This window comes from Eucyclogobius newberryi, unplaced genomic scaffold (assembly GCF_026437365.1).
Source record: "Eucyclogobius newberryi isolate DKJ021-1_F unplaced genomic scaffold, fEucNew1.0.hap1 SCAF_2, whole genome shotgun sequence".
Lineage (NCBI taxonomy): Eukaryota > Metazoa > Chordata > Actinopteri > Gobiiformes > Gobiidae > Eucyclogobius > Eucyclogobius newberryi.
Window position 1 is genome coordinate 4,237,487 of NW_027315834.1, and position 24,053 is coordinate 4,261,539.

Genomic DNA, 24,053 nt, shown 5'->3' on the forward strand with positions numbered 1-24,053 from the left:
GTCTGGCTGTTGTTTTAGTCATGTCTGGCTGTTGTTTCAGTCATGTCTGGCTGTTGTTTTAGTCATGTCTGGCTGTTGTTTTAGTCATGTCTGGCTGTTGTTTTAGTCATGTCTGGCTGTTGTTTTAGTCATGTCTGGCTGTTGTTTAAGTCATGTTTGGCTGTTGTTTTAGTCATGTCTGGCTGTTGTTTTAGTCATGTCTGGCTGTTGTTTTAGTCGTGTTTTGCTTTTGTTTCAGTCGTGTTTTGCTGTTGTTTCAGTCGCGTTTTCAGTCGTGTTTTGCTGTTGTTTCAGTCGCGTTTTCAGTCGTGTTTTGCTGTTGTTTCAGTCATGTTTGGCTGTTGTTTCAGTCATGTCTGGCTGTTGTTTTAGTCATGTCTGGCTGTTGTTTTAGTCATGTCTGGCTGTTGTTTTAGTCATGTCTGGCTGTTGTTTTAGTCATGTCTGGCTGTTGTTTTAGTCATGTTTTGCTGTTGTTTTGGTCATGTTTTGCTGTTGCTTTAGTCATGTCTGGCTGTTGTTTTAGTCATGTTTGGCTGTTGTTTTAGTCATGTTTGGCTGTTGTTTTAGTCATGTCTGGCTGTTGTTTAAGTCATGTTTGGCTGTTGTTTTAGTCATGTTTGGCTGTTGTTTTAGTCATGTCTGGCTGTTGTTTTAGTCATGTTTGGCTGTTGTTTTAGTCATGTCTGGCTGTTGTTTCAGTCATGTCTGGCTGTTGTTTCAGTCATGTCTGGCTGTTGTTTTAGTCATGTTTGGCTGTTGTTTCAGTCATGTTTGGCTGTTGTTTTAGTCATGTCTGGCTGTTGTTTTAGTCATGTCTGGCTGTTGTTTTAGTCATGTCTGGCTGTTGTTTCAGTCATGTCTGGCTGTTGTTTTAGTCATGTCTGGCTGTTGTTTTAGTCATGTCTGGCTGTTGTTTTAGTCATGTCTGGCTGTTGTTTTAGTCATGTCTGGCTGTTGTTTTAGTCATGTCTGGCTGTTGTTTTAGTCATGTCTGGCTGTTTTAGTCATGTTTGGCTGTTGTTTTAGTCATGTTTGGCTGTTGTTTCAGTCATGTTTGGCTGTTGTTTTAGTCATGTCTGGCTGTTGTTTTAGTCATGTTTGGCTGCTGTTTTAGTCATGTTTGGCTGCTGTTTTAGTCATGTCTGGCTGTTGTTTTAGTCATGTCTGGCTGTTGTTTTAGTCATGTCTGGCTGTTGTTTAAGTCATGTTTGGCTGTTGTTTTATACATGTCTGGCTTTTGTTTCAGTCGTATTTTGCTGTTGTTTCAGTCGTATTTTGCTGTTGTTTCAGTCGCGTTTTCAGTCGTGTTTTGCTGTTGTTTCAGTCGCGTATTCAGTCGTGTTTTGCTGTTGTTTCAGTCATGTTTGGCTGTTGTTTCAGTCATGTCTGGCTGTTGTTTTAGTCATGTCTGGCTGTTGTTTTAGTCATGTCTGGCTGTTGTTTTAGTCATGTCTGGCTGTTGTTTTAGTCATGTTTTGCTGTTGTTTTAGTCATGTTTTGCTGTTGTTTTGGTCATGTTTTGCTGTTGCTTTAGTCATGTCTGGCTGTTGTTTTAGTCATGTTTGGCTGTTGTTTTAGTCATGTTTGGCTGTTGTTTTAGTCATGTCTGGCTGTTGTTTTAGTCATGTCTGGCTGTTGTTTTAGTCATGTCTGGCGGTTGTTTTAGTCATGTTTGGCTGTTGTTTTAGTCATGTCTGGCTGTTGTTTTAGTCATGTCTTGCTGTTGTTTTAGTCATGTTTTGCTGATGTTTTAGTCATGTTTTGCTGTTTCAGTCATGTTTGGCTGTTGTTTTAGTCATGTCTGGCGGTTGTTTTAATCATGTCTGGCTGTTGTTTCAGTCATGTTTGGCTGTTGTTTTAGTCATGTCTGGCTGTTGTTTTAATCATGTCTGGCTGTTGTTTCAGTCATGTTTGGCTGTTGTTTAGGTCATGTTTTGCTGTTGTTTTAATCATGTTTGGCTGTTGTTTTAGTCATGTTTTGCTGTTGTTTTAGTCATGTTTGGCTGTTGTTTTAGTCATGTTTGGCTGTTGTTTCAGTCATGTTTTGCAAGTACAAAACTATGACAATACTTATATTATTTACCAGTGATCCTGAGCATTGTGAAAAAATAGGATATACTCACAATTTTGGCCACTTTTCCACATTTTCGGAGCGTCTGCACGGCGAAAGAGTGGACCACTCCGTCCATGGGAATGATATTGACCTGGACCACACGATCCTTCTCACTGAAACAAAGAGAAAAGAAGGGACATGAGGATTTGTTCACTATAGAAAGAGACATCAGCAAACCTGATGTCTCAAGATCTGTAGACTGCATAGATTTACTGTAGTATTTCAGTTCCCAATAGTGTTTACCCCTCTTCGGCATTTACATGCAAAACATTGTGTATTAGTTCAATGTGCTGAGCCTCTGTACTGTTACAAATCTGTGGAAATCTGTGGGTGTCTCACAACTCGATAACGATTCTGAGGCTCACGCCCAGTGCGTGAACGATGCATCTTAATGTTTTACTATATATTTTTCATATAAAATCTGCACAACTACATGGCAAAGCAATGATAATATCATACCTTTCTTTAAATGGAAAATCCTATTTTATGTAGATAGTTTGGGGCTTTTCTCTTTATACTGTGATCTGGCCTTTTTGCCTTTATTTGTGTGTTTCTGTGACAGAGATTGTACTGTACAAGTAGTTTTGTGTTCATGCCATTTGTTTCGCTGCAGACTTTTAAGAAAATACTACAGGCACAACCTTCAATTCTCAGCATGGATAGAGAGTGGAGTTAGTTAACAACAGTTCATCTGAACATAAGATGAAGCTGTCTTTAAATAAAAACTTCCGTGATAAGGTAAAGGAGCGCAACAACTTAGGAGCCCCTTTTCCACAAAACCCAAACGTGAACAAAATAAAGTCTCCGTCTTCTGGACAGCTCTAAGGACAAAGGACTCTAAGGTTCCTCTGCTGTTGCTGCTCTGAGTGAGAGGAGGAGGAAGCAGGACACGGGTATAACAACTTAAAATTACAATCATTGATACATAGAACCAAACACTGACAAAGTTCAGGGATGACATTCCTGTAGGAGATATCAGTGCTGGATTCTCACCAGGGCGGCACCATTTGAGAAAAAATCAAACGCTAATGGCTAATACTGTACATTACTACTTATGTGTCCAATTTTACTGTGACATTCCACTGGAATCCAAGAGATTTACTAAGCTTAATTTACTAAGAAAACACCCACAAAGAGTCAAAGGCCAAAACAACGAGTAGAGTTACATTCCTTGTTTTTCGATCCAGTTTAATGTAAGATCAAATGAGTTGGTAGATTGCCTCCTGTAAACTCACAAAAGAAGTCCATCGGCGGGGCCTCCCTGCAGGACATCAGACACTACGATGGACGTCTCCCCTGTCTCTTCATTGGGGTTGTCCCGCCCTCCGGACACTGCAATGCCAAAGCCCATCTTAGGATCCTGCACAAAGAGAACAACATTGTTTTTTGGACGTCAGATATACACTCAATACGGGGGCAGGTTTGGCACGTGTTTGGAGCAGGACACTGACACAACACAAGGCCCCTGTACAGGCCTTATCGGCAGATGAAAATACTGGGTCAAATGGAGGTGATAGAGAATGCTTGGGTAAAAACTGTGCTTACTATCTGGAAAGAGCTTATCAAAAGATACAAACTAAACTAACATGTTTAAACTGAAGCTGGTTGGCTTATGATCAAAGGTTTGTACCAACAGCACTGCCCTGAGATTTAAAGGTTGAATAGAAGATTTTTGGCAACAATCAGTCTTATTTCCTCGTGGCGTGGACAGCTGAGTAGTTCTCCCACATGTCAATCATTCCCTGCGTGCTAGTGCACACCTGCAGGCTCGTTCTGACATGTTCCCCTGCTGCGCATGCTTGGATGATATGCCGGTGTGTGTTTATCAGAGCCAAGTACAAAAATGGCTGAGGGAAGATGGAGAAAGACTGTGTTCGAGCTGACAAGAGATGCAATGCGATCCGTCGCGCTAATAAACAGAGAATTTCACGTATCGTGCATGTTTTAATATAAAATACAATGGCCACAAATGGATTAAATAATATAAATTTAAGCTTATTTGCCCCTCATTGTAGAGTAAGTATAATTACATTATATCAGTTATTAGTGAGATGTTCTCCATGGTAACGCTCAGGGGCAGGGCTTGAGACTTTGAGAAAGTCACTTTTATTTGGCACATGTCAGCGGCATCAGCGGTGTGGTCCCTCGCTCTGCATCGGGTAAACTCATGAAGCAGCGACGTAAAACAACTGTACTCACGCTGACTGTAGCTCGCTTGACTCGCAATAGTGTGACCCTCTGTGTGTAATGGAGCGGTCGTTCAGCACGTTTATCCAGTCATGTGTACGCTCATTATAAACTGACAGGGCTCGTCGATGTGCTGGGCTCCCCTCCGTCCAATACAGGCACATGCGTGCGCACGCCTGCACGGCCTTTAAGCAACTTTATCTAGTCTTGTTGACACTCTGGGATCCGTCCGAAATACACAAACATAGACACAGAAGCTGATCTGTGCAGAAGATGCTGCTGCAGCATGTTCAGACCATACAAATTGTTTGGCACAAAGCATGCAATACTTTACTAGAATGTGTTCCATATATTTCTATTGGGATCCGTTGGTTGGAGCGTGCAGGGGAGGCCTGAAACGGGTTGGACAGATATTGTGGCGTGAGTTGCGTTAAGAGACAGGGAGCCAGTGCAAAGACATTAGAAAAGGTGTGAGGTGATATCGTTGTTGTTGTTGTTTTTTTTATCTTATTGTGTCTAAAGGTTGCTGGCTCGGTAGTTCAAACCTCTACAAACATGTTGTAGAAAATGAAATGCGTAGGATTTGTTACAGCCCTGTGTGGCTGTGCAGGGCTCTACCTGCTCCACTGGGCTTGATGGGATTAGAGCACAGATTGCATTATCCCTCCCCTCCATCTGTACTTAAAACAACAGCCACAGCTTCAGGCCAGGCAGATGTCCCCGCTGACACTCACAGAGGCTGAGCACAACCAGCTTTTTTACACACTAAGGAAGCACAGGCAATAGACAAGACTCCAACATTATGGTACACCAGGGCAGACTTGATTGTGGAGTGGAATCCCATGCATTTCTGGAGAGTTGGCCTGGTTTGAACCAAAGACAAAGACTCAGGGGCTTTTACCTCTTTTACAGACCCCTCACCAGTGAACGTCCAGGGAAGGGACTCATACAAGTACCTGGGTGTTCATCTGAACCACAAACTGGACTGGACTCATAACACAGACGCACTGTACAGGAAGAGCCAGAGTCGGCTCCACCTCCTGAGGAGACTCAGGTCTTTTGGAGTGACAGGGCCACTCCTGAAGACCTTCTACGACTCTGTGGTAGCTGTAAGAGCTCCTCTATTTAGAGTGTTTTAAAAAAAATCTATTCTCTTTACTTCTGTACCTACTTCTTTTCACGGCATCCTGCCCCTAGAGGGGGAGGAATATAAAATTGTAAAGATTTGAGGCAGATTCTGGTGAATTTTAGATGCAATATTTTAGCAGGTCATACCTATTCACTGGGTTGCATGATGTGGTTTAATTTTATTTTATTAACACCAGTTACAATTACAATCACAATTTCTATTACAGTTACAGTTGCACTAATGCCAATGTCAAAATGGCATTGTACAATCTACTAAAGGAATTATGGCGTCCTCGTGGCGTGGACAGCCGATAAGTCCTTCCACATATCAATCATCCCTTGTGTCCTACTGCTCACCTGCAGCCTCGTTCTGGCTCATCCCCAGCATAGCAGCACGTTTCCCTGGCTACGCATGAGTGGTCGATATGGCGATGTGTGTTTAGCGGGATCCTTCAGTGTACAGGCTGAAGGACTGCAGAGGAAGACTGTGTTCGAGCTGCTCAGAAGAGACGGAAAATCTGCGCAGACTAGATGCGATCTGTCGCTCCAATAAACAAACGCATGTGTGGCAACGAGGCTGTAGCTGCTTCCACACGGGGTGAGTACGCGCATGCGCACTTTTCAAAAAGGGACAAACAGTCACTTGAGATCTCAAATCTCAAGTGACTGTTTGTCTCATCTCGGCGAAAAATCCTCTATTATTACTTTAAACTGAGATTTAAAAAAATCCATTAGAATTTTCATCATAAACACCAACATTCTATATGCATTAGGGATGTCCCTGATCCGATTACAAGTCTGATTTTGAGTATCTGCTGATACCGAGTCCTGATCCAATACTTTACTTATTTTGCCTCAGCTGCTCAGTCTGTGCCTGTGTTCAGAGGCCGGTTCATGCTCCGCTCTCTAACATGAGCTTTTACAACCAGAGCAGACAGCAGCTTCTGTTAGAGCGCTGCACATGAGCTCTGAGGACCACACAGCCTTAAACCACGCTGAATAAACCTGTGTGGGACTCTTGGATGTTTGCAGGTTTTGGCAAACTTGGTAAAGTTTCTTTGTTTGTAGTTAAGGCTCTGTTCAAGTTTAAAATGATTAGACGTTAGTTAGAAATGGCAGGCAGTCAAAAACAGCACTAATTAATACATTGATCTATGAAGTCAGCCTTTAATTCAATCAGCACTTTTCTCAGGTATGGCATATTATTTATTTTAATTTCTAATTGTTTTCACTTTTCTGTTATCCACTAAATATCAAACAACCCAAGTCTGCATGCCCATCCATAAAAGTCACTGCACGCTACTGCTGTACACAGAACACAGGCTCAGACAGTTCATATCAGGTCTGACAAGATCACAAAATGTGCTCAATAATCTAGAGGTTCAGTGGTGAAAAGAGAACTGCAGATGGACTCACCCTCTGTAGTGTCACGGTGTACTGCTCCCACACAGTCTCCTCCATCACCGGGTTCTGTGGACACACACACCAACACACAGCATTAGAACAAGCGCAGAGAAACAGGGAATTTGGGTCCCCAAAGATTCTCAGGGGGTCTTCAGAGCTTCTTAGAAAAGAGAAGAGAGCTTGTGGGAATTCAAATGAAGAGATGGCGTGTTAATTACTTCTATAAAGTATTTTTATTCAAAATTCACAACTGTAGCTACCTCGAAGGGCGACAATGAAAACAGATTTAATAGATATTCATATTCATCAATGCGCTATAATATATTAATTTACTAGAAAATTATTTCTTTTTGCCTTATAAGACAATAGCTTATCAGGTAGGAGAAGAATGTTTGGGTCGCCAACATATCAAGAGGTAAAACACTGGTCACTGGGAGAAAAAGGTTGCAAACCCCCTCATTAAAGATATGATTTGGGATATGATTTGAGCTTTGGGGAGAGACCAGCAACCAAATTTAAACATAATCATCAACTGGGACAAATATGAATAATCTATAAAGTAATGAAAGTCCCAAAAGAAGTAAAAGCTGCAAAACTGAACATCTACCACAGACCAACAAAACATTGACAAGTCAATGGAAAACAAACCTCCTGAGCCAGACTCACACTTTACACAGAACTTTAGCCTGACTTCAGTGTCATCTCCAGAGCTCATCACCAGAGGAAATGTTCAGCAGCTCGTGAAGAAAGAATCTCCTCCAAGACAAGCTCTGAAGACATCAGACTATAACAAGTTTGACTCGTTTTCTATTTCAATTCAATTCAATTTAGTTTTGACGCCCAAAATCACAACAACAGCGAAAAACGGCTTTTTCAGCAGCAAACAAAGCTTATTATAATTACAGGTATTAACATAAAGATGGATCAATTTAAGTTTGCCCCACAACTAGAGGGTTGCCAGTTTTGGACCCCATTGAAAGAGAGATTCCAGTAATGTCACACTTTGCCTGATCAGTGAGTCATGTGACTGCTGATGGCCAGAGGGGCATCTGGGGTCAAATCAAAATCAATCACCATGAGCCTGGTCTAATGAATACAATATTTTTCTGGTTAGACATTTGCCATCTGCTTGTTTACTCCCAAAGTGTGGCAGGTCATTTGCCCAAGGCCATGAAGACAAGCAGAAGACGCCACTGGACCAAGTTACGGCTCAGCTCTGTGGAGAGGCGAGGCATTCTTTAGCAATAAACTCATCAATCATTTAATAATTGCTAGATACATTTAATGCTGGAGGCAAAGCAATAACATCTCCATTAGGGCTGGGTATTGCCAAGACCCTCACGATACGATACTTATCCCAATACAGGGGTCACGATACGTATCCCGATACTTGTATATTCCGATACAATTCCCTCATAACGATACGTAGTCCGATACAGGCCACAAAAATCTTTAAAAAAAAAATAAAATATATATATATATATATATATATATATATAAATAAAATGTATTTTTAATGGAAAAAAATAATGTGTCGAGTATCGATACAGAGCGATACGGAGTCCGTGACGATATATCGCCGTAAATAGCACTTTTAAGTATGATGAGGAAAAAGTCTAAGACAGTTTCAATGGTCAAATATAACAAAACGTTTCCCACTCAAAAAAGTCCTTCCCTAAAGAGAAATCCTGCTCTACAGAACTCCACAGATCCAAACAGCAAAAGCTCCGGGACTTTGGTGAACACGAGCCAACTTTTCAAAGAGTAAAAATGTTCCTATAGAATCCTGATCTCCAGCGAGCGAGCCGGAGCAGGAGGTCCCGTGTGGGTCGGGCAGCAGCAGCACACTCACGAGGCCCTGCAGGATGCGGATGGTCTTGACGGCGTGGGCCCATTTGCGGTGCAGGTGGAGGACCGTCTTCATGGCTGGTCTCGGCGGGACTCGGATGGACTGCGCTCTCCTCTGGGGCCAGTCTGATGTGGACCATGGCTGCACAGCTGGACCACAGCAGCAGCCCGGGCCCCAGCAGCTGCCCCTGACGTAAGAGCGTGCTGGCCTACATTCACAAATCCCACTCTCCTGCCAGAGCTGGCATGAGCCCCGCCCCACACAGGCAGCAGGAGGCGGGGGGAGAGGGCCCGGGGCCCAGGTGGAACATGCATCAAGATTGACCACTTTGTGTCAAGGTGAATATGGACTCAGACATCTCCTTATGGTCCAGGTCAAGGCCAGGTGGTTTCATGGGACACTAAAAGGACACTATTATGCCAAACTGCCTTTTCTCTCCCTTTTATTTCAATTATTTTTGTAACGCCCAAAATCACAACAGCAGTTGCCTCGAGGGGCGACAGTGAAAAACAGATTTAATGATGTAACTTTGTTCTCTCATCATAAAACAATCCTGTTTACACTGCTTCACTGGTGCTGCAGTGGTCAGGAGCTCTGCACATGTGTGGTCGCTGGTGCTGCAGTGGTCAGGAGCTCTGCACATGTGTGGTCGCTGGTGCTGCAGTGGTCAGGAGCTCTGCACATGTGTGGTCGCTGGTGCTGCAGTGGTCAGGAGCTCTGCACATGTGTGGTCGCTGGTGCTGCAGTGGTCAGAGCTCTGCACATGTGTGGTCGCTGGTGCTGCAGTGGTCAGAGCTCTGCACATGTGTGGTCGCTGGTGCTGCAGTGGTCAGAGCTCTGCACATGTGTGGTCGCTGGTGCTGCAGTGGTCAGGAGCTCTGCACATGTGTGGTCGCTGGTGCTGCAGTGGTCAGAGCTCTGCACATGTGTGGTCGCTGGTGCTGCAGTGGTCAGAGCTCTGCACATGTGTGGTCGCTGGTGCTGCAGTGGTCAGGAGCTCTGCACATGTGTGGTCGCTGGTGCTGCAGTGGTCAGAGCTCTGCACATGTGTGGTCGCTGGTGCTGCAGTGGTCAGGAGCTCTGCACATGTGTGGTCGCTGGTGCTGCAGTGGTCAGAGCTCTGCACATGTGTGGTCGCTGGTGCTGCAGTGGTCAGAGCTCTGCACATGTGTGGTCGCTGGTGCTGCAGTGGTCAGGAGCTCTGCACATGTGTGGTCGCTGGTGCTGCAGTGGTCAGGAGCTCTGCACATGTGTGGTCGCTGGTGCTGCAGTGGTCAGAGCTCTGCACATGTGTGGTCGCTGGTGCTGCAGTGGTCAGGAGCTCTGCACATGTGTGGTCGCTGGTGCTGCAGTGGTCAGGAGCTCTGCACATGTGTGGTCGCTGGTGCTGCAGTGGTCAGGAGCTCTGCACATGTGTGGTCGCTGGTGCTGCAGTGGTCAGAGCTCTGCACATGTGTGGTCGCTGGTGCTGCAGTGGTCAGGAGCTCTGCACATGTGTGGTCGCTGGTGCTGCAGTGGTCAGAGCTCTGCACATGTGTGGTCGATGGTGCTGCAGTGGTCAGAGCTCTGCACATGTGTGGTCGCTGGTGCTGCAGTGGTCAGGAGCTCTGCACATGTGTGGTCGCTGGTGCTGCAGTGGTCAGGAGCTCTGCACATGTGTGGTCGCTGGTGCTGCAGTGGTCAGGAGCTCTGCACATGTGTGGTCGCTGGTGCTGCAGTGGTCAGAGCTCTGCACATGTGTGGTCGCTGGTGCTGCAGTGGTCAGAGCTCTGCACATGTGTGGTCGCTGGTCTCCTCCTCCTCTGCGCTCCGCTCCTCCTCTCAGACGTGCTCCTCCTCTCAGACGTGCTCCTCCTCTCAGACGTGCTCCTCCTCTCAGACGTGCTCCTCCTCTCAGACGTGCTCCTCCTCTCAGACGTGCTCCTCCTCTCAGACGTGCTCCTCCTCTGCTCTCCTCTCAGAAGTGAGCATGTGGATGGCTGCTGTGTTCCTTGGGGGTTAGCGTGTAGCAGTGGTGGAGGTAGCATGGCGTCTTACATAAGCACACAGGCTGGGCACTCTCTAATGAGGGCAGAAACACCAGGCGCACCAGGCGCACCAGGGGAGCGCGCTCACTGCTCCAGCTGCGCTCCATGACTCACACTGCTTCAGGGTGGAACCTTTTTAGCTCTCACAACAACAAACCTATGCAATGTTGGGATTAGACGTGAGCTTGTTCATGGACGTGCGCTGATAATACTGTAGGATTTCATCACCATTAATAAAGATCCAGACACCTGTGGTTTGTTTGAGCATAGCTGGAGATCATCAGAAGGGGGCGGTGCTAGGCCTGTCACATGACTAATCGTTCAATAAATGTTTTTGTCACTCAAGATTTATGGCGTGTACAGCAGTTTATTTTAGTGATTTCAAGGCACTACAATCAGATTTGAGCTGTAGAAAGTTCAATAAATAACTTTTATGAGTAACAAAGACAAATTACTTTACTAATTATGTGTTTCATTCTGCCATTATTTTCACTTTACAGTTAAGTTTTGAGTAATTTGATTACAAAAAAAGCTTTGATTATTATTTTATTGGCTTGATGGTTCATTTAATTTACATAATATGTAAATATTATGTGAATTTTGTTAAATTATATTAAAATATTAAAATTAATATTAATTAATATTAAAAACACATGAATCTGTGGTGCGCACGGAACGAGTTGTGGTGCTTTCGTTTCACACGGCGCTTGTTCCACTCGGACCTGCAGCAACTAAAGCACAACAGAGGAGAGAGCGGAGTGTTTTAAACTCACGAGCGTGACGAGGAAGAGTTTAGTTGTGAGAAAGAGCACAGAGGACCGCGAGTGTGAAACAAAGTCTGCTTTGACGGGGCAAAGACACAGAGGCTAAAGTGAGCGGCACACGGAGCTAATGCTGCAAAATGACTGCTCAAAACACCAGGTATCACGGGACTCACTAACAAAGTCTCTCATTTTAATTCATGTCACATAAACGCTAATTAATTCATAGCCACTGTAACTGTTTACACACAGTCTGAAGTTAATTAGTCCTTTAAATATTCTAACAGAACTATTTGGACTGGTGAAGTGAAATGTTGCCGTTTTGGGGACAAACTTATGTGAAATTAAGAATAAAATGTGTTATTTTAAGAACTATAACGTTGACTAAAAACATGATTTAATGTGCTTTTAAATGGTTTATGGAATGTACAAAACACGATTACTCGATTAATCAAAGAAAATTATCAATAGATTACTTGATTACTAAAATAATCTACAGCTGCAGGCCTGCAGGCCTACTTAGAATGATTCTCTTCAGTGTCATGTGTCAGTGACCCTCAGCTCTGTATATGTTTGAACACATTTGGACATGTTTGAACACATTTGGACACATTTGGACATGTTTGAACACGTTTGGACATGTTTGGACATGTTTGAACACGTTTGGACACATTTGGACCCCTGACCTATAGTTTATGCGTCCAAAAAGCACACACCTATGGCACAATATTAAAATGATTAAAATTCTCTATGTCAAGAACTGCAACTGCAAACAGCAAGAACTATACATATGGAAAATAAATTAGACTAAAAGACAAAGACTCACAAGATTAAATTGTTTATCGTGTTTGGTGAATATCACATTCACAAAACAACTTTGGTCATTGTTAAATGAATCTGGCAGAGACAACAAATCTAACATCAACATAAGTATCAAGAACTATAGAATTATATAGGGTTAATCTAAGTACTTTTTTTTCCATTTGGATGATCTCCTGTCCTGCTGCCATAGACTCTGAATGTAAACTGGACGCTTTTGACGCTTTGGAGTGAACGCCTTTAGAAGAACGCTACTCCAAAAGAGAGACTGCACCCTCCACTGGCCACAAAGCACAAATACAGGCGACTCACGCACACAAAACTGGTTAAACCGTCTGAAATGAATCAAATCAAGTATACTTCATATTCAGGTGACGTTGCATTCACACCATAAACATCCCGAAGAATACATGAGCATTTAGAGCTGCAGCTAACTTTATTTTGCTAATGGATTATTCTAGTGATTATTCTGGGTTGCAAAAGGCTTGTGAATATGAGATGACTGCATTTGACCCAGTAAAAGTGAAGCCTTCTGAGGATGTCAATAAAAACAATACAACGTGTCCTCTATTGGGTCATTTTGATGCAATTCAAAATGTGACATACAAAGCTCTTCTCTCACGTGACATGTTTTATGGTCTGTGTAAAGTCCAGAAAACTATTATTCGATTATAGAAAAGATCCAGATGAATACTTTGGAAACATTTTCTACCATGGATCACTCCTGGAGAAATGAGGGATTCCACAGACTATTATTGGATTAACCTGTTACCATCCACCTGTCCGCCGGCGAGCATTTTCCAAATTACAAAAGTTCTCTTACATCATCACTTTTATTTCCGTGGTCAATACCAGCAAGTTATACATCATTTTAAAGGTTATTTTCTCAACAAAACAAATATCTCATTGATTTACATTGAATAATATGCCCCAAGAAGCAATTTCCAATAGTTTGTGAGAAAGTCTCAACTTTTACAAACGCATGTCCTACCTGTTTGCTGTTTATGACGGACGAAACGGCTTTAATTCTGTACATCCTTGTACTCAGTCTGTCCGTAAGGAATCATTGAAAAACAATATCCACTTGTATTTTTCCTGAAGTTGTCCGATTTCGAGATATTGTCAAGTAAACAAACTTTTCTTTGTTTCTCGCCGGACGAGAATGCGCTTGTCCGGCGCATTTCTCCGTCCATAACAAATGACCTGTTTGACCTATAAAATAATGTTGTATATCCTTCTTTTCTTCAGACTGTTACCTACAAAATGAGACCATCCACCAATTTTTCTGTCCACGGGTTTGTTTGCTATAGCCTCCGCAAAAAAAATGCGCCGCTTGCGACGCACATGGATTACACTGTTTACATCTAAATAGCAGACTTTGAATGACATATTATTCTAGCCAATAAGAATAGCTTTAGAAAGAGGGGCGGGACAAAGGCCTTATTGACACAGAATCTTCTGTATTATCGTGCGTAAGGCTCCGGGAAGGCTGTAAAGAGCCAGATTTCTCGGCAGGATTTTGAGCATAACGTTTTCTGAGTTTATTAGCCTTTTAGACGTGCATTTAGTTAGATATTATTATACCAATACAAAAATAAAATAAAAATATTATATATATTTTTTTTTTAACCTCTATATGGGAAATTCATGGGTAAACTCATATTTACACATTTTCACATATATTGTTTTTAGCAGTTATAATGGGTATTAGTGGCCTACAAAACATCAAAATGTATGTTTTATGATCATAGAGGAGCTAAAATTGTAATAAAACAGTTTGGCACAGTTGGCACATATTTGGATCACTTCAACAGCACCAAAATGCCTGTTCCTAGAGATCTGAAACTTTACACAGTTGTTGTCAACAAGATAAACATCATGTACAGTGAACAGCATAAACACACAATGAAGTATGTCTTGCTCAGGACCATTACAAATTGACAATATTCAGGTGAGACTAAAAAAGGATGTTTTGTTTATGTTTGGGCCTCTGTAGTGTAAGTTCATGTGCACATCTGCAGAAACTAGAAGGCCTAAGCTTTCTAATGATGCATCACACTTGCATGTGGAACATAAGATCCTCTTTTAATAAGCAATGCCATTTGGGTATGTCCAACCATTGTGCAGAGGGCGAAATAGGTGGATGGTAATAGGTAAATAAATTAGTTGACCATTATCTCAATTAGGGCTCAAACAAGTTTATCAATTCATTGCAATTAATCCATTATTGGGAGAATTGTCAATCGTTATCTGAACTATGCACAGACTTCACAGAACCTAATCTCAATAATCAAGTAGTTGCGATTATGGATGTCACAAAATACAATATTAGTGAGAAAGAACACCACTATTTAACAAGTATTCACGATTACTGAGACCAAAGAACATTCCCAGTGTCTAACACAGCTTTACAAATCAAATAACAAAATAAAGTTAATGTGATAAAACACATAACAAAATTTCTTTACATATAGATATTTAAAAGACAAAACTTTACTTCTAAATATTGTCAGTTATTATGTTTTATCTCTTGATATTGTGACCTGAATCACGCCGATTAACGATCAAACAAATCGCCTGGACGTCCCTAGTTGAGATGTATTAACTTGTTTCAGCCTTATATTATATTATTCTATTATTCAGAGACAAAAATGAACGTAGCCATGAACATAATAGTGGAGGCACAGTGAGTGAAAGGCCACAGGAGCCAAACTGTCCAGAAACATTGAAAATAAACAACCTTTAAGAATCTAACCACTGACAAATACTTTCATAAATCGAAGTAGTAGTAAAAGTAACAGTAGTAGTACTAGGGAAGTAGTAGCAGCAGCAGCAGCAGCAAAGAGAACAACAAAAAACCTCTATGAAGTGCATTCCCTCTCATATTTATGTATTTTTAGGCCCGAGCGCCACAAGCTGGCGAGAGGCCTATTAATCTCGTAAGGCCGTGCGAAGCACGGCTGCGAAAGTGCGCACGTAGTGCGCACAAAATCGAGCGCGAAGCGCTCGCCCACTTCCAAACACTCACTAACGCACTCCTCCACTCATGCACGCCCCGTGCATACTAATTAGTTGTAGGAAAATGGAACATTACCGTTGTAAACGGGCGAAGCCCGTGCAAAAGTTCGCACTAAACGAGCACTTTACATTGGGATGACGACCGCGAAGCGGTCGTCATCCCCATATAAAGCACTCATTTGCGCTAAGTAGCTCACGAATACGTTCCCCATCTCTTGCATGTTCCGTGCATATAAGCATGTAAGGCAAAAATTGAACATTATTACTGTATAGAGGGCCAAAAACACAAAGTGGGCGGAGCCCACTCAAAATTATCGAAAGTACCCGTCAGTGACCAGGGACCCACACCATGAGGTAGGAAAGCGCGAGCGCTTTCCGAAAATGTATAGTTTATGATATTTGAAAAATGGGAAACATTGTTTTCGCATCGGAATATTATTCTTTCTTTCTTTCTTTCTTTCTTCTTCTTCTCGGGACCAACCCCCCTATTTTTCACCCAGTGAACATTGACGAAAAGTCACAAAAATTTCCACGCCTCTAAAAATCGTGCCTCTCTACATTCTGGCTATTTCCCTTTTCTAAAATTAAAAAAATTGGCGCGTCAGCGCCCCCAAATGTACCAAAAATGCATTGAGAGATGGGAAATGACCCAAAAAAAATCTGATCGTAGAATCATGAAATTTGGCGCAGAGGTAGATGGTGACAAGAGAAGTAAAAAATATTATTACGGCAACGCCGTCCGCCCAACCAAATGTCGGCCATATTGCTTCAAAAATGGCTAAACATGACTTCGGAGTTTTTCCAAACGTCGTACTTTTACGAACTCCTCCCAGGGCGTTGGCCCTAAAAAGCTGAAATTTGGTGAAAATGCTACTGAGGAGTGGGACATCAAAAGTTATCCAAATTACATTGATACCTCTCACGGTCTCTGTGCGGCGAAGCCGCAAACTGTAGCTAGAATTTCAGAAATCTCCCATATTTAAAATTTCTGCCGTTTGCGCAGATAAAGTCCGAATTGCGTCAAATTAGAATCAGTTGTTAAACTCTTTGCCCTAAACCTACTTGAAGTGAAATAAATTCATTTGGCGCCACAGCGCCCCCTACAGATTTTATATGGAGGTTAAATGTTTAGTTTTGCGAAATTATATGAAATTTGACACACAACTCAATTTTAGCATCCCCATCAAAAAAGTCAATGACTCATGTCATAATTGTTATGGCGTTGCCGTAACGATGACCGAAACCTTTCATGTTATTCCAATGGGGAAATCGCCAGAACATGTTTACACTTTAGACTTTCACAAACTCCTCCCAGGGCGTCAGCCCTATTAACCTGAAATTTGGTGAGACTCATCTTCAAGACCATCAAAAGTTATCCACATTTTCATTCAAAGAGTCACGGTGTCTGTGCGGCAAAGCCGCACATTTTGCCAAGAATTCAAAATAAAATTGCTTTTTGATGGTAAAACAAAGGGGAGAAGATGTGACAGCGTCACAGATTCAGCAGTAGGCGTAATAAAAGGACAATTGGGGCGCGTTAGCGCCCCCTCCTCTTGCGGCGTGGCGGCGGTGGCGTGGCGAGGGCCGATCATTGCCGCTTGCGGCTATATTTTTGTTTATTTTCCAATTATTTAAAAGATCAAACTGAAAGCACCAGACAGCAAAATTTCAACAAGACAATAATAAAAAATAAAATAAAACTAAACTTAGTGATTTAGTCCAAAGCTTGAGAAGGAGATATAAAAACATAAAACGTATAATAAGTATATAATAATAAAGTTGTGTCGCGTGCACGAGCGTGAGAGCTGCGCGCGCGCGCGAGGCAGTGGCGTGCACGAGCCCCGGTGGGAGCTCGCGCGCAGGTGCCACGGGCTTCAGCCCAAAACCTTCTGACGACAACGACTCAAACTCGCCAAAAGTGACGACAAGCACGTGATCCCCATGGCAACCGCGGAGGACGTGATGTCAGAACGGAGAAAAGCGCATGTTTGATATCGTACTTACCGTGAAGAGCCGAGCGGCGTACCGGAGGGACAGCAGCCCCCCGCCGTTCACAGGCATCACGCACTAGTTTGAACCGGACCACAACTTCAAACACTCTCGATGTGAAGAAACTGAACTGTGTCCGCCGCGTTTCAAATGCCCGAGGGGGATTTGAGAGCGTGAAATGGCCGCGGTTTGTCAAAAGTTGGTTTAAAAACGTTGAAACGCGGAGGAGACGGGGCCGAAACGAGCCGCGTCCGTCGTAGCTTGACCAGGACCGTACCAAAGATGAAAGAGGCGCGCACCAACTTCTTTTCAATTAATGTCTCAAAAAACACCGCAAGTTTATCAGACAAACATTTAAAAACCGCGACAATAAACAATTTATTGCTTCATTGAAACTTTGTAAGTAGGAATCCCTGATCGTGTAAATACTTGAAAGGTTAAGTCCCCCTCCCTTCTGCCCCGGACATGGACCAGTCCAGAATTCCCAATTGAGTTTGAAGGAAGCCGCCACCGAAAGGCTCCCAGTGGGACAGCAGCACCAAAACAAGACTTAATGCGAGTTTAATCCATCAAACCAGGGGCGCAGGCAGCCGGGGGGGCGCAGGCTGCCGGGGGGGCGCAGGCTGCCGGGGGGGCGCAGGCAGCCGGGGGGCGCAGAATGCCGGGGGGCGCAGGCAGCCGGGGGGGCGCAGGCAACCGGGGGGGGCGCAGGCAGCCGGGGGGCGCAGAATGCCGGGGGGCCCAGGCTGCCGGCATGTGAACCAGGGGCACAGGCAGCCGGGGGGCGCAGGCTGCCGGGGGGGCGCAGGCAGCCGGGGGGAGCAGGCAGCCGGCATGTGAACCAGGGGCGCAGGCAGCCGGGGGGCGCAGGCTGCCGGGGGGCGCAGGCTGCCGGGGGGGCGCAGGCAGCCGGGGGGAGCAGGCAGCCGGCATGTGAACCAGGGGCGCAGACAGCCGGCATGTGAACCAGGGGCGCAGGCAGCCGGGGGGCGCAGGCAGCCGGCATGTGAACCAGGGGGCGCAGGCAGCCGGCATGTGAACCAGGGGCGCAGACAGCCGGCATGTGAACCAGGGGCGCAGGCAGCCGGGGGGCGCAGGCAGCCGGCATGTGAACCAGGGGGCGCAGGCAGCCGGCATGTGAACCAGGGGCGCAGGCAGCCGGCATGTGAACCAGGGGCGCAGGCAGCCGGGGGGCGCAGGCAGCCGGCATGTGAACCAGGGGGCGCAGGCAGCCGGCATGTGAACCAGGGGCGCAGACAGCCGGCATGTGAACCAGGGGCGCAGGCAGCCGTCATGTGAACCAGGGGCGCAGACAGCCGGCATGTGAACCAGGGGCGCAGACAGCCGGCATGTGAACCAGGGGCGCAGGCAGCCGTCATGTGCTGGTACAGAAACATTGGTCATGGAGCTGTGTTAACACTATGAATTGTGTGTCATGTACAGATTCATTTCAGATGGCATCACAACATTCCAGATTTCCTGTATTTTAATAAACGCGGGAGTCAGAATTAATTGTTGCAATATGGGTGATACATGGTGGCATAACAGATGTTGTGTTTAGTTTTTTGTTTTGTAATTTATTTTTGTATAGGCCTATTCTTAAAATCAAAGGCAAAATGGCAAACTGAATGGAAACAATAGTTGGCCAAATAAGCATATGTCAGTTCTAATATGAGCACAAAAATGTATCGACTAATCATGATCAAGACAGACAGACAGACAGACAGACAGACAGACAGACAGACACGGTTTTTAGCAATATTTGTATGTAGTTTCCATCTAAAACCCTTCAGTCAACATATTGGAACCTTTATTGGGTTTCTTATGCTGATAGTATCTATAGTGTATAGCTATAGTGTCTGTGACAAACATAATTTCCCCTTTTACCAGTTCTGTTTTAAATAAAAGGTCTTCCTAAAACTATTGAGGAAAGGTCCAAATGTGTCCTCTTTTTGGTACTGGAGTATTTGGTTTAAATACTTGTGATAAGCCATGTCATGGGCAGTTCTAGACCATAATGATCCATGATAATAAAACTTCAATAACCAGCCTAGATTCATGCAAAACCTCTAAGCAGACCTTTAAGGTTTTGCTCATGATGGTGTGCTGCTTCTTCTGCTGCTGCCGTAAGATAAGAGCCTATCTTTAATCCCGAGTATTTGCCCTCTGCTCTAATTGTTTGATTCCAACATTGTTCTTTTTCCGCTGCTCAGTCTCAGGGTCTGACTGTGGAATCCTGTCCACTTCCTGTTTGGAGCTGTTTACATTTCTCTGGTCAAGTTCTACTTTAAATGCACAAAGTTCTCTGGGTGTGGTGTTTGTTTACGATTATTTTAAGAAGAAAGATAGGAGTTTTACGATTATTCACAATTACTCACACCATGACCAAACAATGGTGAAATCCTTTCTTTTTTTTTTGACGTGAGAGTTTAAGAGTTATCATAGAGTTACAGTGACGTGTCATCTGATTTACACTGCGCTGCCCTTTTACCCGCAGTCCAACTTCTTTAGGACAGTATCCCAGGTGTGCAAGTGTAAAACGACCCCCATGTCCGGGTTTATGGGTAAATTTATGTATTTCAATTGCCTCCTTAATCCAGTTTCTGATTTCGGTATTTAGACAAAAATAACCTTTTACTATTTCGTAATACACTATCCTCGTGTGGAAGCAGCTACAGCCTCGTTGCCACACATGCGTTTGTTTATTAGAGCGACAGATCGCATCTCGTCTCCACAGATTTCCGTCTATTACGAGCTCGAACACAGTCTTCCTCTGCCGTCCTTCAGCCTGTACACTGAAGGATCTCGCTAAACACACATCAACATCTCAAACACGCATGCGTAGCCAGGGAAACGTGCTGCCATGCTGGGAACGAGCCAGAACGAGGCTGCAGCTGTGTAGTAGGATGAACGGGATGATTGATATGTGGAAGGACTAATCGACTGTCCACGCCACGAGGAAATGAGACTCAGATTTGGCGCCAAAAAATCCTCCGTAATTCCTTCAAACCACTCTGCTCCGAGGCTGCTCATCCGCCCTGCAGTCCCCTGACGGCACATGATCACAACATGGTCACAACATGGTCACAACATGGTCACAACATGGTCGACTCGCCACATCACCCTGAACCCTCCTACAGGCTCATCTAAGACCCCCACATCTCTGACCCCACACTGGAGTACAGAGGAGGACAGGACAGGGTCACCAGAAGAAGTTAAAGGAGACATACTATGCTTTTCCCGGGTACTTAGTATTCAACTATTACATAAGTAGTGTTTCTTCATTGTAAACCGCAATAATGATCTAAAACTTCTGCTTAGTGATAGAAGTGAGTCCAACGTCTTCCTGTTCAAAACTGTAGAACTGATAACAGTAAGTACAGGCATGTGGGCGGGGATAAGGGGTAGATGAAAACAGGATTTTTTGGAACACTCGAGCCTCAGTTGCAGAACAAGAGAGGATCAAAATAGACAAGACAAGACAGACGAAGACGTCTGACCCTGAACGCAGCTCTCATTCAACAGTGTTTACAGCGGCGCGGTGCATTCAGGGCCCATGCGGTGCATTCAGGGCCCATGCGGTGCATTCAGGGCCCATGCGGTGCATTCAGGGCCCATGCGGTGCATTCAGGGCCAACACAATGACACGGCCGAGTCCTAATCAGGTCAGCGGACTTCACACACGCTAAATATGCCAGAAATGTGCAGAAAATAGGACATTCCCAGACTTAAGAGTCACAACTGGCCTCAACTGTGCTGAGAACTATGGCTGAATTGTTATATCCTTGAACGTCAATACATTTTGATACTTCAAATACATGATGATGTTCAAATATGACAATGTATGTGACAATTAGGGGTCTGTAAAGATATTGGTTGAGATTTAGGAATCAAACTAATATAAACTACTGCAAATGACCCACAAAAGTGCAAAAATATCAATAACATTTATGGGTGCACTGATTAATTGATTAACTGTGTTGTATTTTGTGATTATCTCTGGACTATATAGACTCGAAAACACATACAAAAACACAGCGGCATTATTTCAAAAAACAGTATTTAGAATTTCCATCATTCATTTATCTAGAAGTCACCATATTTCAACCATTATTTGTTAAAAATGTATTTTTTAAAGTCTTAATGTAAAATAGCTTGGTGTAATCCCTCATTCGTCCAGGAATGGAACACTCCTGTGAAGAAGAATCATTTGTAAAAGTCCAAAATACTAAAATACATAAAAGCCATAAAGAAATTATCCCACACAAAAAATATTGTAAATATTGAATAGAAGATTAGAAGATTTAATTTATCATCTAAAACAAAAAAATCTTAGTGAAATCTCCCGAACAAAGTGATATTTCTGCATTTTTTAGTGATTCATTTTTTTGTCCAGACTTGAAACACATTTAGCACATTCCTGATGCATTGTTAGAATATCGTCTGAATATTGTTATCAAAATAATGGTTCATTTTGGTCAATCTCCAGTCTGAAAGCAAAGGTTTGAGTATGGGACGATAAAGATGTGCTTCTTTCTACAAACGATGACAAACACAGGCCACTGAACAGAGACACAGCCCAGAGGAAAGCAGTCAGACAGTGCTCCCTGCTGGCACCGTCTGCACACCTCATTTTCTCTCTCACTGTTCCCACCACAACTATTTTCAAAGGTTTGGCTTCAAAATGTAGCTTTGTCTGACGACATTTCAGGATTATCGGTTTGTGGAGACGATCTCGAGGTTTAACATTTGGAGATTTCTTTTAAAAACAGTAAATCTCGCATAGAGGTTACGCGATTAGGACATCAACAAATTCTAGAACGCGAACACAACCCACTGTCCACTGGTCGGACTGGTCAGGGTGTTATTTCTCCTCGAATACATTTTACAGCCCCAGTGTGGACCATGATTCTAGTTTAGCTCAGATTTAGAATAGTTCCGTTTTAAAGCTGCACATGGGACATTTAAGCGCGTGCGTCTCTGGTGGATTGCAAAAGTACCAGATTATGAAAAGAGCGATGCGTCCGCGGCGGCGAGCAGCAGATTTTTGAGGCTTGTGTCCTGATGAGATTACTTCTGAAAGAGGCGCGCCGCGCAAATCCAGCAGAGACATGAATATTTCAACTGCAGCAGGCACACACTGAGGCTATTAGACTCATTCAGAAACATCAATTATGAACCAGGGAACATGGACTCGCTCACTACCACACATAATAGGAGTACTTAAGGTGAAGTGCCTTGCCCAAGGACACAACAACAGCATTCATTGCCCTCTGTGTGAATTGAACTGCGAGTTAGATAGCAGTGTATCAATACATGTGTTTGCGGTGACGTCATACATCCGGGACTTCCCCATAGTGGCCATTTTAAAAGGGGCACGCGATATATATAAACCACCACGACTGCATCCTTTTCTACGACATAATGAGCTACAAATACTTTGATTCTTTATATGATAACGGCAAACTAAGGTACACGACAAAGCTATCATTCCTTGGTCTGTCGACAGAGCAATGACCTTACAGAACAGGCATTTTGGCCTCATATATCCTGGATATCGTATGTAGTAGACGTGCTGTTGGGCCTCTTTCAAAATGGCGGACTCGGTTGCTACTGTACAAGTTCCCGGATGTGCGAAGGCATGTATACTTTTTTTTCTTTTAAAGATCACTTCCGACTGTCCTTGAATAGTTTTTGTAAGCTCCAAAGTGTATCCATCCAATACAACGTCACCGCCGACTCATTTGTCTCTGTATTTTTGTGGAGATCAGCTCAATCGGGACCATGTGCTCAAGCAGTAACTGACATTTATATAGGAAAATTGCCTGCGGAGGTCTGCGGCGTCCGGTCAAACTAAACTCTCGAGCTATGGCTCCGGAGCGCCACAGCACGTCCGCCGGCACCACCGCAGTGCTCTGTGTGATCTGAGCTCTTTCAGTGACAGTGGCGCGCCATGCAGCGTGTACTCACCATCATGATGGCGGAGAAGCTCCTGGAGGACAGGCGCCTCAGGTACAGATACCGGGCCTCTCTGCTCCAACAGACCCTGCCCCCAGACCGCCGCTGCTCACACGGCTGCTCCCTGCAACAAGAAATCACAATGTCAAACAGAACAGCAAGGTTGACTTTTAGGATCGGGTTTGAGTGAACCAGCTGCTGCCAGTTTAGGGCAAAACATTTTTCTTGCAATCGATCAAGCAAAATTTCAATTTGACGTTACCTTCTTGGACTTAAAACAATCTTAAATACCTTAAAATCTAAATTTCCAGAACAAAAACCTGACAGACTTCAATAAGCTCCGTTTATCACTGCAAGAAACTGTCACATGTTTTTACTGACAGAAGATTGGCTGAGGAGCTTGAAATACTTTGCCGTCAGTAGAGGGCGCTGTACTGGGGGCTTCAGGAGGCACGTGGGGCACAGGTGAGTACAGGCACTGGCAGAGCTGTGTGGAATCTTATCAGCACCGATCCTCCTCAAGGATCCGTTCTGACTTGATCTTATGATAAACCATCGTATTTCCACTGACGCTAAGGCCAAGAAGAAAAAGTTGTGTGTTTCCGGTAACCCGACCGACCTGGATTTAAAAAGAATGAAAACCCGATCTTAAACATTTTATCGCACATTTACTGGCCGTACGTTTCGAGAGTGTCAAATTGTGAGAGCGAATCCAAAAGCTGTGGGGAAAAAAAACATCTGTAGGGATCGTAAGATATGAAAATCGCTGTACTTTTGATTTTCGTTTTACCTACGGG

At 44.0% G+C, this 24,053-nt stretch overlaps 1 protein-coding gene across 7 annotated transcripts in view; it reads right to left on the reverse strand.

Moving 5' to 3' along the window:
* The window catches only part of tjp2a (tight junction protein 2a (zona occludens 2)), a 72,001-nt gene that overhangs the window by 38,960 nt on the left and 8,988 nt on the right, over window positions 1–24,053 (reverse strand). For 4 of the 7 annotated variants that reach the window (XM_072453410.1, XM_072453411.1, XM_072453408.1 and 1 more), the window contains exons 2-5: window positions 23,269–23,380; window positions 6,848–6,901; window positions 3,352–3,476; window positions 2,127–2,229 (exon numbers count right to left, since the gene is read on the reverse strand). In XM_072453410.1, coding sequence (XP_072309511.1) covers window positions 2,127–2,229; window positions 3,352–3,476; window positions 6,848–6,901; window positions 23,269–23,380 — 394 coding nt within the window. Of the gene's footprint in view, window positions 1–2,126; window positions 2,230–3,351; window positions 3,477–6,847; window positions 6,902–8,687; window positions 8,782–17,313; window positions 17,565–23,268; window positions 23,381–24,053 lie in introns of those variants that run through there. The other 3 variants (XM_072453413.1, XM_072453412.1, XM_072453414.1) reach the window with 3 other exon arrangements.